This window comes from Dendrobates tinctorius, unplaced genomic scaffold (genome assembly GCF_039654945.1).
Source record: "Dendrobates tinctorius isolate UK_male_01 unplaced genomic scaffold, ASM3965494v1 ptg000007l, whole genome shotgun sequence".
NCBI classification, from domain to species: Eukaryota; Metazoa; Chordata; class Amphibia; order Anura; family Dendrobatidae; genus Dendrobates; species Dendrobates tinctorius.
This window is the reverse complement of record NW_027361675.1, coordinates 53,629,209-53,645,475: the sequence shown is the minus strand read 5'-3', so window position 1 is coordinate 53,645,475 and position 16,267 is coordinate 53,629,209. Positions and strand designations below refer to the sequence as shown.

At 46.5% G+C, this 16,267-nt stretch overlaps 1 protein-coding gene across 7 annotated transcripts in view; it reads left to right on the top strand.

The window, feature by feature from the left end:
• The window catches only part of CLIP2 (CAP-Gly domain containing linker protein 2), a 188,119-nt gene extending 184,751 nt beyond the window's left edge, over positions 1-3,368 (top strand). For all 7 annotated transcript variants that reach the window (XM_073574816.1, XM_073574828.1, XM_073574855.1 and 4 more), the window contains one exon: positions 899-3,368. In XM_073574816.1, coding sequence (XP_073430917.1) covers positions 899-910 — 12 coding nt within the window. In that variant the 3' untranslated portion in view covers positions 911-3,368. The remainder of the gene's footprint in view (positions 1-898) is intronic.
• Positions 3,369-16,267: the final 12,899 nt, after the last annotated feature.

Genomic DNA, 16,267 nt, shown 5'->3' with positions numbered 1-16,267 from the left:
TATGTCACTATAACGGACATTTATATTAACTTTGTCTATTTTGTATTGCCATTTGGGACATAAGCTATTACAAACCACTTGTGTGTATTATTGTTTTGGGGGAGCTTACAGCTCTATTTTGGGCTAGCAGGGTTTGCTATGTGTGTCATGTGTATGACTTTTTAAATGTTTTTAATTAGTTATGTCTGTTTGTATCCAATAAAATAAATATATTTGCATATTCAGGTGATCCTGGTTTAAGTCTGTAGCTTTTCTCTATCTTTTAGAGTTTGGATAGGTCAGTAGTTCCCAAAAACTCTTTGAGCTTCAAGAACCCAACAGACAAAGGGACAGTACTAAACTGAGTAGCATATAACGGAGTTGCAAGTATTGAAATGTATCCGTTCTCAGAACCTTGAAACTGTGTCTGAAAAAATGTGAAAGACAACTATAAGTCCGTGTTGAGGAAGCCGTGTGAGAGCTTATTGTTTGCAAGCTGACGTTTTTATTGATACCATTTTGGGGTCCTATACATATGATGTTTTTTTAAGGGGATTATAATGTCCGAATAACAGGATTTCTGGCATTTGGGTAAAAGTAATAGTCTCCTATAAAGCTTCACGGAAGCACCAATATGGAAGCCATGGGGATCTTCAGCAGGTGCATGAACCCATAGACTTACTATTGAACTCTTACACCGCCCTGTACGCACGGCTATTGCACAGCTCTCACTAACTGCAATTGATTTTGGCAGGTCCTGAATGATGTGATTTATAATAGAGATGAGATCCAAGTGTGAGACTCCCTTTATTACCTCTAAGTATCAAAAAAGGCATTTTGTAATGGCTATGCTACACAACACATTTAATAGATGTTGTATTATTTATTTATGTTGTATATGTTTTTTATTTTCTTTTAGGAAAGCCATTGAAGTCCAGAAAGAATACTGACTATATACTTTCAAAGTTTTTGCAAGAATATTCTCTGTAGTGGGACTGACATATCAGAAAGTCTTGTGCAGTATTCCTTTGTGAACACTATTGAACTCTATTGATAGATCCTCCTAGGACAATCATCTGCTGGTCACTGCTGTTGTATTGTGGAAAAAGCTGTAGTCTGGAAGAACCGGAACCATGATATCCTTACTCAGAATCTTACCAGTGGCCTTTACAGGCTGACTAACAGAGCTGACTAGAAACTTTCAGTTTTGTGTGAAGTCCCCACAGCAATGATTTTCTCTACTTGTTGGGATTATATGAACTGTTTTGGAATTCACATGGAATTTAAACACTAAGGGCCCGATTCATGATTTACATTTTTTTAAGTCAAGGTTTCTCTTTGTGTTTTGTGGGGTTCGCCACCTTATTTTTTTTTTTGCACCACATTCTTCAACATAGCACACACGGTTCGTGGACTTTATGAATCAAAAAAGCTCTTTATTTTTGTCTCTAACCATGTTTTGCATCTTTGTAGAGCAGGCAAATGATCCGCTAAAATGTAAAAAAAAAAATTGCGCAAAATATGTCCAGATGCACAAAAATAAATCACTCCAAGGGGAACTGGACTACATTTGCGCAGAAATGTTGCTACTTTTTAAAAACTTGTAGTTGATGAACCAGCTGCAAACATCTGGAAAATAAAAACAAGGTCTACAGTGGCGAACATGAAAAGGAAAATGAGGTAAACACATATAGAGTTCAAAATAGTCACAAATTAAAAGACAAAATTGGTATAAATCAAGAAAAAGGTTAAAACAAGAAGAAACTGGACAAAAAGAAGGAGCAAATGCAGTAATGAATCGGGCCTTCTCGGTGACATTAACCACAACTATCCACTGGCTTGACCAATAAAATATTGCAAAGGATGAATGTTATAAATATTAAAAGGTTATACTTAACAATACCAGGAGCACACTCCTGTGGCCACTCTGGATTGTCCTCCAGCTTTTTGGCACTGCTTCTTAAAGGGAACTATCAAAATCTATGTTTACCTGCAGCCATAGAAGTAATTTAATGATTTACAGGTAGTCTTATTGGTGCGGCTGCAGGGAGAAATTAAGTTATTTTCTCACTGCAGCTGCTCGCTTTCAGTCACAGTGGCTGTGAACAGTCTTTACTTGCTACTATTACGATTTCACCTATCCGTGTACCTGGAAGCAGTGAATGGCAGTTCAGCTGTTCAATCTTGGACAGGGACGTGACTTTCCTCCATGTGTCCCCTATTCGAGTGATTACCTGGCTATTTAGCTGTCTCTCTGACTCCAGTTAGTGCCAGTTGTAGCTTAGTTCAAGTGGTGTGCGCTTGCACTGTATTCTGTGTTCCTGTATTTGATTTTTTTTGCCCAACCTTGCCTCTGACTATCCGCTTGCTTTGCCCTTTTGTCTTTATCTGCTACCTTCCCGGAATTCTAAACTCGGACTGTGTACTGACAATGCCTTTGCCTTACCCCTTTGTTTATAACAAGCCCTCTTGGTATCTAACCCCGGACCTCTTAACTCACGTCTTGTCCGTGAGTAGTGACTAGTGTCACAACTCCACAGTTAGCATGCTGTAAACACTTCCCCAGATCCTTGACTGATATCCTGCTGTGTAGCATGTGTACAGGACAGGACATAGTCAAGGAGAAATTAGTGTGTGCTTACTGAGTAGTAAGGGCTGACTGATCATGGTCCCAGTGCCGCCCCGATGACTGGAAGCAAGCGGCTGTAGGGATATTATACCTTCAACTCTTCCCTTCAGCCACACCAATAAGAGTTCTCCACATGTTTAAAATGTAGTTTTCCTGCAACTTACTGCTATAACTGCAGGTAAATACCTTTTGTTAAGGACAGTTTCCTTTGAACATGGACTACAATTCATCATGCATATGTTTTATTAGATAAAGCCAATGTTTAATTAAAGAAGAGGTACATATATTTCATTTTATTGTAAATATTTTATTGTTACTATGCCCACTGTCTAACCATACTCTACAAAACGCTTCCCTATGTACGGTATGTTATAATCAAGGCTGTTCATAAACAAATAGGCAAATGCAATTAGCTAACTTGGTTCTAGTCTAATGATGGATATGGATTTATGACTAAATGATATGGAATATATTGCTGATTAATCATGGGCAGTTTTAAGGTACTTTGTGTTAAATTATGTCTTTGGGTTTAAGTCTTTCTGATTTTATGTTGCATATAGAACTTTTGACCAAGAATATTTTATGTTAGAGAAATGCCAGAGTTCAATAAATAAAAGTGTAAGATATGCCTTTTTAAATAAATGTAATTCCTTATTTATCTTAACACAGCAAATGACTATATTACCTTACTTTACCAGTGTGAAACAGCAGGTCATTACAAAATCTTGCGATAAAACACTACATCATATTGCTTTTATAAGTGTGTTTATGTCTTTTTTTTACTATTACAGTCAATAAACCTGACATCAGTAGCCTTTAAGTCTAAGTTTTAAAGCACAAGAGGATAATATAATTTATAAATCTCTATGAACATTCTCCAGAAGGGCAACAGTTGATATATGATTTATAGTAAGACATCACTGTCAACAATTTGGCATCAAGAAATGACACTGGAGCAAAAAAAATTTGGTATCTGCTAAACAGCAAAAGTGTATCCATTGTAAGGCAGCGCTCACTGAGTGCATTCGGGAATGCCCACTTGGCAGCGCTATAACATACAGGAAAACTCAATTTCCTTAAAAGTTCTCCTGGGTTTATTGCGCCATATCCCCAGCAGCACAAACACAGAGTAGTCAGCCTTTAGGTCCGGCAACATAAAATAATAATGTCCATAAACAGAGCTTTGCTCCCTCAGACCCTGTTCACACACAGGCCAGGGCAATGTCCGGTAAACACTCAGTTCCATAGGACAGTACAGTCTCTTACTGACCGAGGTCAGTACCACTCACGGTTGTCCCACCGTCCACTCTGGAGGTATCTCACAGACCTCGTTCCTCTGGTTCAGGAAAGCCAGCACTGCTTCCCCAGGCTGTGCGATATCCAGCAAGCAGGGTTGGCCTGGAGTCACACACAGGAGGCCTTCTACCTCCCAGGTCACAGACAACTCCTGTAGTGTCCCACCTGGACACATGGAAGTATGTGCACAATCCAGACTCCCAACACTCTCTCATGTGCTAAACACACCTTCATTATGTAGGCTGTAACCCCACCCCCAGGTGAGGTATGGATCACATGACTGGTCACCTGGTCATGACCTCATGGCAGGTCCTGAACATACCTGCAGGTCCTGAAGGAAAACAGGGGTACAGCCAGCACCCTCACTCAAAGGTGAGGTCATATGGGTAGCCTGACCCTCCTATCTCTCATAGCCACCCGCAACCCAGACCCAGATGCACTAACAGTTATATTAGTGCTCACATGCACTCATAATAAAACACTCTGGGTTGCATCTCAGGGAGCATCCATCAGTGTGACATATATCGGCCATTCACAACCCTGCCAGTCATTGTTTCTGCATTACCACAGAGGGAGCGTCTGTATGCATGACCTGGGAAGCCCACATAGTGCCCCCCTAGCTGTCAGAGGGGTCACTGCATTACATACCCCCTCTGTTCAAACTTGTGGGGTTTAACATTTGTCACACACCCGCGGCCTCGAGACCGGTCACCCATGTCACCTTGCCCCGCAAGTCGAGAGGACGTCTCAGTCAGTTTTGGGCGTCATTCCGCATCACCTCTTTGTTAGGCCACCCCCGCCTCCAGCGGTCAGTATGTCTGCCTTGGGCTTCAGCCTTTGAGTTAACAGAGGAGTCATCCCTTCTAACCCCCTTTGTTTCAGATGATGTACTGCCCGTCTCAAGAGAAGCCCCTCGTCTCTCCATATCCCGGGCAGGAAGCAGTTGCCATTTCCTTTCCAACTCCTGTGGCTGTTCCTTAATCTGCATTTTTTCCGGCTCAGCTGCTCTACCTCTTGTAGGTACGTCACTCGATATTCCAGGAGCATGCGGAGGTTCCCAACGCTTTCCACTGAGCCAACAACAACGAAAGGAACCATGCCATCTTCATCTGCTACCCGGACTTCACCATCCGGTGGAATCCTCTCTCACCTCACCGGATTTATCCACGAACTCTTTTATCACCTCCCCAAGTCTTCCAATGACTTTCCCCACCAGATTTCTGGGTACCGTAATGATGTCTTCCACCAAGCCCAGTCAATTGTGAGCTTCCCTCGCAAGCTCCAGACATCGAGCGGCTTTCATATTACCCACCATGATCCTCTGTTTCGAGTGGAGACACTGCAGATGCATATCCCTCAGGACAGCCACCCGCTTCTCTGTGACCTCGCTATCCACCAGTATCACCAACTGGTTCATTTCGAGAGCCCAGTCCACATTGGATGCTTTTACTGCCTTTTTAAAGGCCTCATGCACACCCTCACTAGCACACAGTTCTCGCATGTCTTCGGGTATCTCTATTATGCATTTGAAACCCGGAGTCTCTCCTTCTTGAACATACTGTTGGACCTCTTTGTCCTGAGAGACAGCGCAGTTTTCTAAGACGCTGACCTCCCTTATGTGTCCACCTGCGGGCCCCTTCCTCTGCGGGGTTTCTTCCTCCATGGAGGCCCCTTCCCTGGTCAACCTCTCCAGCTCACTTTCCTTCATTGCACTCAAACCGAGAGAGTGTGACAGTTTGATTTCCCCATCAACCGTGTGTTTCTGGAGCTGGGCATTAGCCTCCTCTATCTTGAGCTCCAGAAGAGCTGTATCCTGCTCCTCTGCCAGGCAGCGACACTCATCCTCTCTCCAGAGACGCTCCTGACGATGCTTCTCTTGGGCCTGTCTGAGCACCTCCATATCTTTCAATATGGCCTGGTTCATGGTTTGACACGCTGATAGGTGACCTCTGAGCTCAGAGACTTCCTTCTCCAGGTCATCCACTCTGTGCTCAGCCGTTTGCCTCAGGGCCTTTTCTTGTACGATCTGCTCTTTAATTGTCTTTATTTCGGCCTGTAAATCTGCCACCTTTAAACACTCCTTCGCCAGCTGTTGACAGATCTCTGTCTCCTCCTTATCCATCTTCTCAGATGGAGCCATTTGTTCAGCCCCTTTCTGCCTTTTACGTCTCTGGCGATGGGCAGTAGACTTGCCATTTAGACCTGAGTCAGTCTTACTGCACTCCTTGCCACTGTCGTCACCGTCTGAATGGGAGTCACCACCACCCGACCAGTCCTCCTGTAAACAGCGGTCCCCATTTTTAACAGTGTTAGACCCCATTCCCGGAGCTTCCCCATCTTCAACGGTCACATATTCTGGTAGGACTACCAGCGTCATGCTGCCTTCACCTTGTGGTGCACTATCATTACTCTGGGTTCGAGCTTCTGTCTGCCCAAGGTTGTCCTCTGCCCTAGTGGTGGCTAACAGCGAAAACACGGTACAGTCACCCCCGGTGCCTGTGTCACACCCTACAGTATGGTAAATGCACAAATTGCACTCTGTTGGGGTGTCAGCTCCACTGTCTGTCACACTGTGGTACCCATCAGGTGACTTCTGGTCAGTAAGTTGGGCAAACGTACCCTTTCTTCCGGGCAACCTTGTGTCTGACCCATCAATTTAAGGAGGTATTACCGCCTTAAGGTACGCAACCCCCGCAGCTAAGAGCCCTCCATCCTCCTGCTGTAGAGCCACTCCCCTCTCCCACAAGTCAGAGAACAGATCAGAGTCCTGGCCTATGACTACTGGACAACATAAATTCTGGACTATAGCGACATCCTGTCTGGTACTGTCCCAGATTATCTCAAGGATCACCCTGGCCACTGGATAGTCCATAGTACTCCCATGAACACAAGTGACCCTGACCTTCCTATTGGGTATTACAAATCCCTGGGGCGCCACCCTCACCAGAGTCACCGGGATCCCAGAATCGACCTGTCCGTACATTTCTGTCTCGTTCATCTGCAGGGCACACACTCGTAGCTTGTTGCCGGGTGGGTAGTTTAAATAGCAGACTGGACACACATAGTACACTTGCCCCTGGCAACCGTCTGTCTGTGCCACCTCTTTAACTTTGGGAAGCTCCATCCCCTTTTGGGTATCCACCATTCCCCGGGTCTCCACCCCTTTTTGGCCACTTACTCCCTTTTGGGATATCGCCCCCTTTTGTGACATCACTTCTTTTTGGACCACTAGTCCCTCTTGGGATACCACCCCATTTTGGGACTCCACCCCTTTTTGGGCAACCATCGCCGTTTTGGTTACCGCCCCCCTTTTTGGGACACAACCCCATTTTCTCCAGGGGAAGCTGCCTTGCTGGGATCACTGTCCGTGTGACCAGGGCACTCCTGACAATCCAGACCTGCAGAAGGTTGGTAGCTTCCCCCCCAACGCAGGGCCGTCACTGACTCTGCAAACACACGTGGCCTGTCTGTGTGCTATTCAGGACGTCCGTCCCCACTTTGGAACCATCCAACACACAGGCCTCACCGGGTGCTACTCAGGGATCCGACCCTACTCCAAGGGAGTCCCAACACACCGGCCACACCAGGTCCATGGCCTCACCGGGTGTTATTCAGGGATCTGACCCTCCTCCTAGGGTCTCCCAACACACCAGCCTCACCAGGTCCAGGGCCTCAGCGGGTGCTATTCAGGACGTCCGTCTCTCCTGAGACCGTCCAACACTCACGCCTCACCAGGTCCAAGGTCGTAGCACATGCTCCAGGGATCCGATACTTCTCCCAGAATCTCCCAACACTGACTCTCCAGGATCTTGCACCCTGAACCATTCAGGTACACACTCTCTCCCCCACAGCACTCTCAGGCCCCAGTTCGCACTGTACACATATGTCTCTGGGCTTGTACTGGCCCTTTAAGAGTTTGTGCGACCTGGACCACTAATGTCTTTATGACACCCCACCAGCTCCTGCTGGCACTGCCACAGCTCCTGCTGTAGCCACAAACCACCAGCACCTCCGGCTGCCGCTCACAAGCAGCTGCTGGTGTCACTGTAGCTCCTGCTGCAGAACCTCTTGCTGCAACTGTAACTGCAGCTCCCGCTGCCTCAAGTCCGTGCATGCTCCTGCTAGGCCATCTTTGTGGACCCGCCGATCCACAGCAACCTTCGCAACCCCGCCAAGTTACAGCCAGCTGCTTGTCACATTCGTGACCCCACCGAGCCACCGCAAGTTGACTTGAGAAATGAAAAAAAAAAAACTCCGTGACCCCTCCGAGTCAAAGCAAGCCGACTTGAAGAGCAAAACTTTGTGACCCCGAGTCACAGCAAGCTGACTTGAAGAGCAAAACTTTGTGACCCCACCGAGTCACAGCAAAACACCTTACACATGCCTCCTGGACCGTTGCCTGTTGTGAGTTCATTTTCCCCTTCGTCACTGAGGTCTGGTGAACTCCCTATTCTGGTAAAGGAAGGTAATGAGCCTGATTATCAGGCACCTGAGCCTAATGAGGATGACTGGCTGAGTGGAGTCACGGACTGGATATAAGGCTGCCAACGCCCTTCTTCCCTGCGGGTGATTTCTCTGTGGACTTCTAGGAAACCAGTCTGATTCCTGCTCCTCTAAAGCTAAGTTTTCTGCTTTGCCTTTTTGCATTTGTGTTTTGTTTTTGTTTGCCTTGCTTTTCTGGATTCTGCCATTCCCTGCTGGGGTGAGCTGATTCTTCTTTTGCCTGTTTCTCTGTCTTCAGAATATTCCTGAGTACTGACATAGTCTTTTTGAAGCTTAGCGTCTTCAGGGCCTTTTTCACTGTCAGTCTGTTGGCTCTTATTTTCATAGGGTTTTTCACGGATTGCAGACAGCAGCCTTCCTGTCCTTTCCTATCTAGTTAGCTTGGGCCCCGTCTTTGCTCAGTCTATCTCTCTGTCTGTGTTGTGTTCTTTCTTCTTGCTTCACCGTCATTATATGTGGGGGGCTGCCTTTTGCTTTGGGGTCTGCTCTGGGGCAGTTTAGATTTCCCTTTCTGTCTTTAGGCTATTTAATTCTCCGGCTGTGATCGAGGGGTCTAGGGCATCGTAGGAACCCCCCACGGCTACTGCTAGTTCTGTTGATAGGTTCAGGGGTCTGCAATCCGATAGCTGCCAACCTCTCTGGTTTTCTGGACTTAGCTAGCATTTCTGCTTTTGCCTCCTACGGTGACTCAATCATAACAGAATCACCCGCCATACCACAGATCCTAGGGTACTCAATAGCAGGAAAGAATTATGTTTAAAAAAAAAAAAAAAAGTGTGTATATTCTTTCCTCTATATCTCTGAGGCCGTAGGGGGAATTTTTTTTTTTTCTCTCAATGGAGATAAAGCAATTGTCTGATCGTGTGGAGCAGCTCGCTGCGGAAGTGCGGGGAATTTCCGCCTACCTTGCTCGTTCGCATGCTGTTGAACCAAAGATCCCTACACCTGATGTATTTTTTGGGGATCGATCTAAATTTTTGAGTTTCAAAAATAATTGTAAATTATTTTTTGCCTTGAAGCCTAACTCGTCAGGGAGCTCCGCGCAGCAGGTTAAAATTGTCATCTCTTTGCTGCGTGGCGATCCCCAGGATTGGGCGTTTTCTTTGAGACCAGATGATCCTATTCTGACTAATGTGAACGCATTCTTTCAAGCCTTGGGGTTGTTGTATGACGAACCTAATGCTATTGATCAGGCTGAAAAGACCCTGTTGGCATTGAACCAGGGTCGAGATTCTGCAGAGTTGTACTGTCAAAAGTTCCGAAAGTGGGCAGTCCTTACTACCTGGAATGATAATGCCTTGGCTGCTCTCTTTCGGAAGGGTTTGTCAGAAGCCGTAAAAGATACTATGGTGGGATTTCCTGTTCCCTCTGGTCTGGACGATTCTATGTCATTAGCCATTCAGGTTGATCGGCGTTTACGTAAACGCAGGATTGCACGAGAGGTGTTGCCACCGGTAGAACAGACGTCTGAACCTATGCAATGTGATAGAGTTTTGTCTAAGGCGCAACGTCAGGAGTTTAGAAGGCGTAATAAGCTGTGTTTTTTCTGTGGAGATGCCTCGCATATTATTTCTGTTTGTCCTAAACGAGAGAAACGCTTTGCACACATGTTTTCTGTTGGTGGTGTTCAACCTAAGTTTCTTCTGGCAATTACTCTGATCTGCTCCCTGTCCACATTTTCCGCCAAGGCTTTTGTGGATTCGGGAGCAGCGCTAAACCTAATGGACTTGGATTTTGCTAAACATTGTGGATTTCCTATGACACCTCTGCAGACGCCTATCCCTTTGAGGGGGATTGATGCTACTCCTTTGGCGAAAAATAAACCTCAGTTTTGGACCCAGGTGGTCATGCGGGTCACCCCAGACCATCAAGAAAATTGCAGATTTTTGGTGTTACATGGTCCGCATGATGCCGTTGTTCTGGGGTTTCCCTGGTTGCAAATTCATAATCCAGTCTTGGATTGGAAATCTGTGTCTGTGGTGAGTTGGGGTTGTCGGTGTGCCTGTAGTGAGGCTCCGGTTTTTTCCACCTCTCCTCAGTCGCATGATGTTCCTGACTATTTGGCGGACTTTTATGATGTATTTAGTGAGAATGAGTCTGCGTCCTTGCCTCCTCATAGGAGTTATGACTGTGCAATTGAACTGAGCCCGGGGTGTAAATTTCCCAAGGGTCGGCTCTTCAATTTATCTGTACCCGAGCACGAGGCTATGCGGTCCTATATTAAGGAGGCGTTGGAGAAGGGTCATATTAGACCATCCTCTTCACCCTTAGGTGCCGTTTTTTTTTTTTGTGGCCAAAAAGGATGGTTCTTTAAGGCCTTGTATTGATTATCGTGCCCTCAACAAAATTACTATTAAATATCAGTATCCGTTACCCCTGATTTCTGATCTATTCTCCAGAGTTAGAGGTGCTTGCTGGTTTACCAAGTTTGACCTCAGGGGGGCATATAATCTTATCCGCATTAAGCAGGGGGATGAATGGAAGACGGCGTTTAATACTCCGGAGGGACATTTTGAGTACCTGGTGATGCCTTTTGGGCTCACTAATGCCCCTTCTGTCTTCCAGTGCTTCATGAACGATATTTTCCGAGACTTTGTCGATAAATTTTTGATTATCTATCTGGATGATATTTTGATCTTCTCCAAGGATTGGGATTCTCATGTGGAACATATTCGGACTGTGTTCCAGATCTTGAGGGAGAATTCCCTGTATGTCAAAGGATCGAAATGCTTTTTTGGAGTACAGAGGATTTCATTTTTGGGATTTATTTTGTCTCCATTAACTATTGAAATGGACCCGGCCAAGGTACAGGCCATTTATGATTGGGTTCAGCCCACTTCTTTGAAGGCCCTCCAGAAGTTTTTGGGTTTGCTAATTTTTATCAGAAATTTATAGCAAAATTTTCTAGTGTTGCCAAGCCATTGACTGATCTGACTAAGAAGGGTGCTGATGTGTTGAATTGGTCTCCGGAGGCTGTTGCTTCCTTTCAGGAGCTGAAGCGAAGATTTACCTCCGCCCCGGTTTTGCGGCAGCCTGATGTCTCACTCCCGTTCCAGGTAGAGGTGGATGCTTCTGAGATTGGTGGAGGAGCTGTTTTGTCCCAAAAGGATCCTGTAACATCTAAAATGAATCCCTGTGCTTTCTTTTCCCGAAAGTTCTCTCCATCTGAACGTAACTATGATGTGGGGAATCGGGAACTGTTGGCCATGAAATGGGCATTTGAGGAGTGGAGACATTGGTTGGAGGGAACTAAACATCAAGTTGTGGTCCTCACTGACCACAAGAATTTGATTTACCTAGAGTCAGCTAAACGCTTGAACCCTAGACAGGCTAGGTGGGCCTTGTTTTTTACACGTTTTGATTTTGTGGTCTCTTTTCTTCCTGGAACTAAGAATGTCAATGCAGACGCCCTCTCTAGGAGCTTCTTTGCTGATTCTCCTGTGGTGACCAAGCCTGCTACCATCTTAGGCGAAGGGGTAGTTCTTTCTGCCATCTTGCCCGATTTGAGACTTGCTCTGCAAGAGTTCCAGGAGGACAAACCTGAGCGTTGTCCCAGTGGAAAGTTGTATGTTCCTGACCAGTGGAAGAAGAGACTGATGTCTGAAGTTCATTGCTCTGCATTGGCTGGTCATCCCGGTATTTTTGGTACTAGAGATCTGGTGAGTCGCTCTTTTTGGTGGCCCACCTTGTCTCATGATGTCAGGAATTTTGCGCAGTCCTGTGGGACTTGCTCCCGGTCTAAATCTTGTTCTTGCTCTAGTGGGTTGTTGATGCCTTTGCCGGTCCCAAGGAGGCCATGGACCCATAATTCAATGGATTTCATCTCTGATATGCCGGTCTCTCAAAGAATGACTGTTATTTGGGTGATTTGTGATAGGTTCTCTAAGATGGTTCATCTTGTACCACTCCCTAAGTTGCCGTCTTCCTCTGAGTTGGTGCCCCTGTTTTTGCAACAGGTGGTTCGCTTGCACGGGATTCCTGAGAACATTGTATCTGACAGAGGAGTTCAGTTTGTGTCTAGATTTTGGAGGACTTTCTGTTCCAAGCTGGGAAATCAGTTGTCCTTCTCCTCTGCTTTTCACCCTCAGACCAATGGGCAGACAGAGAGAACAAACCAGACCTTGGAGTCGTATTTGAGATGTTTTATTTCCGCTGATCAGGATGATTGGGTTTCATTTTTGCCCTTGGCCGAATTTGCTTTAAATAATAGAGCTAGTTCTGCCACTTTGATGTCACCTTTTTTTTTGTAACTTTGGGTTTCATCCTCGATTTTCTTCAGGGCAGGTGGAGCCTTCTGCCTGCCCAGGTGTTGACACTGTATTGGAGAGAAAGCACCAAATCTGGGACCAAGTGGTGGATAAGTTATCTCTCTCCCAGGAAAAGGCCCAGCGGTTTTCCAATCGACATAGGACCATTGGTCCCCAGTTTAAGATTGGTGATATGGTGTGGTTATCATCAAAAAATATTGCTATGAAGGTGGCTTCTCCTAAGCTTAAGCCTAGATTTATTGGACCTTACAAGATTTTGGAGATTATTAATCCGGTCTCTTTTCGTTTGGCTCTCCCTGTCACATTTAAAATCCATAATGTGTTCCATAAGTCCTTGTTGAAGAGCTTTGTTGAACCAGTTGTTCCTGGGGTGGCACCTCCGGACCCTGTATTGGTTGAAGGTAACATGGAATATGAGGTAGAGAAAATACTGGATTCCCGTCTGGCTAGACGGAGACTCCAGTATTTGGTTAAGTGGAAGGGTTATGGTCAGGAGGATAATTCCTGGGTCTCTGCCTCTGATATTCATGCCAAAAGATTGGTGCGTGCCTTTCATTGGGCTCACCCTGATCGCCCTGGTGGCGTGGTTGAGGGTTCGGTGACCCCTCCTCAAGCGGGAGGTACTGTTGTGAGTTCAGTTTCCCCTTCGTCACTGAGATCTGGTGATCTCCCTATTCTGGTAAAGGAAGGTAATGAGCCTGATTATCAGGCACCTGAGCCTAATGAGGATGACTGGCTGAGTGGAGTCACGGACTGGATATAAGGCTGCCGACGCCCTTCTGGCCTGCTGGTGATTTCTCTGTGGACTTCTAGGAAACCAGTCTGATTCCTGCTCCTCTAAAGCTAAGTTTTCTGCTTTGCCTTTTTGCATTTGTGTTTTGTTTTTGTTTGCCTTGCTTTTCTGGATTCTGCCATTCCCTGCTGGGGTGAGCTGATTCTTCTTTTGCCTTTTGCTCTGTCTTCAGAATATTCCTGAGTACTGACATAGTCTTTTTGAAGCCTAGCGTCTTCAGGGCCTTTTTCACTGTCAGTCTGTTGGCTCTTATTTTCATAGGGTTTTTCAAGGATTGCAGACAGCAGCCTTCCTGTCCTTTCCTATCTAGTTAGCTTGGGCCCCGTCTTTGCTCAGTCTATCTTTCTGTCTGTGTTGTGTTCTTTCTTCTTGCTTCACCGTCATTATATGTGGGGGGCTGCCTTTTGCTTTGGGGTCTGCTCTGGGGCAGTTTAGATTTCCCTTTCTGTCTTTAGGCTATTTAATTCTCCAGCTGTGATCGAGGGGTCTAGGGCATCGTAGGAACCCCCCACGGCTACTGCTAGTTGTGTTGATCGGTTCAGGGGTCTGCAATCCGATAGCTGCCAACCTCTCTGGTTTTCTGGACTTAGCTAGCATTTCTGTTTTTGCCTCCTACGGTGACTCAATCATAACAGTTGCCCTTAGCAACCTAGTTTGTTGACCTCGTCCGTTGCCCCTAGCAACAAGGCTACAAAAGTGCCCTTAGCATTCTCCACCACATGTAAGGCAGCGCTCACTGAGTGCATTGGGGAACACCCGCTTGGCAGCACTATAACATACTGGATGACTCAATTTCCTTAAAAGTTCTCCTGGGTTTATTGCTCCATATCCCCAGCAGCACAAACAGAGTAGTCAGCCTTTAGGTCCGGCAACATAAAATAATAATGTCCATAAATAGGGCTTTGCTCCCTCAGACCCTGTTCACACACAGGCCAGGGTAATGTCAGTTAAACACTCAGTTCTATAGGACAGTACAGTCTCTTACTGACCGAGGTCAGTGCCACTCACAGTTGTCCGACCGTCCACTCTGGAGGTATCTCACAGACCTCGTTCCTCTGGTTCAGGAAAGCCAGCACTGCTTCCCCAGGCTGTTCGATATCCAGCAAGCAGGGTTGACCTGGAGCCACACACACAGGAGGCTGTTGTGAACTCATTTTCTGGTTTACCTCTGGCTTCTGGTGAGGGTGGTGAAGCTGGCTGTGTTGACAGAGGAGTCGTGAGTTCGCCATCCGGGCTCCCTCTGGTGGTGACTGCAGGTAATGAAGCTGATCTAAATGGCAGAGACCTGCCACCTGAGGAGGAGGACTGTGATTGGACATCAGGAGTCTCTGACTGGATTTAAGACAGCCGACTCCCTAATTTTGTGCTGGTGATTTTTTTCCTGCCCTGAGGTTCTGGTTTCCAGTTTTGTTCCTGCTTTCTCAAGCTAAGTGTGCTCTGTTCTTTTTTCACATGAGATTTAGTCTGGTTTACTCAGTTTTTGTGGTCAGCCAGCCCCTGCTGGGGCTGTGCTGAATTTCCATTCTTATGTCTCTGTTTGTGCCAGTTTGCTTTTTGTCCCTGATCAGATTGGTCTCTTTTTACTCTGTCTTCAGAATATACCAGAGTGCTGATATAGGGAATTGAAGTCTAGCGACTTCAGGGTTTTTGTTATCAGAAAGTGTTGGACATTTTTTGGCAGGGTTTTGTGCGTGATTGCAGACAGCGTCTTTCCTTTCCTGTCCTTTCTGGTTAGTGTGGGCCCCATCGTTTGCTCAGCCTATTTTTCTATCTGTGTTTGTGTTTTCATCTTGTCTCACCGACAATACATGTTTGGGGGCTGTCTATTGCTTTGGGGTCTGCTCTGGGGCAGTTTAGATTTCCCCTTCTCTTGCTTTGGGCTTATTTGGTTCTCCGGCTGTGACGAGGAGTCTAGGATCATCGCAGGTACGCTCCACGGCTACTGCTGGTTGTGTGGATGGGATCAGGGGTCTGCAATCCGCTTGGTTGCCAACCTCTCTGGTTTTCTGGGGCTTAGCTTGTTTTTGTTTTTCCTCCTCGGTGACTCATTCATAACAGGAGGCCTTCTACCTCCCAGGTCACAGAGAACTGTGTAGTGTCCCACCTGGACACATGGAAGTCTGTGCACAATCCAGACTCCCAACACTCTCATGTTCTAAACACAACTTCATTATGTAGGCTGTAACCCCACCCCCAGGTGAGGTATGGATCACATGGCTGGTCACCTGGTCATGACCTCACAGCAGGTCCTTAACATACCTGCAGGTCTTGAAGGAAAACAGGGGTACAGCCAGCACCCTCACTCAAAGGTGAGGTCATATGGGTAGCCTGACCCTCCCATCTCTCATAGCTACCCGCAACCCGGACCCAGGAGCACGAACCGTTATATTAGTGCTCATGTGCACTAATAACAAAACACTCCGGGTTGCATCTCAGGGAGCATCCATCCCTGTGACATATATCGGCCATTCACAACTCTGCCAGTCATTGTTTCTGCATCACCACAGAGGGAATGCCTGTATGCATGACCTGGGGAGCCCACATAGCGCCCCCTAGCTGTCAGAGGGGTCACTGCATTACACCATATATCAATTAAAGTGGTTGACCACTATTTTTCATTGATTATCTGATCAATGGGGGTGCCAGACCCGGCACCTCCACCCAGGGCTGCCACTAGGAATTTCGGGACCCCATACTGGCAAAATTTTTGAGGCCCCCTTGAGACTCCGCCCAGGCTCCACCCCAGCCCCGCCTACACCCCTTGAACTGTACACAGGCCCACCTTCTCTCTTGGAAAAA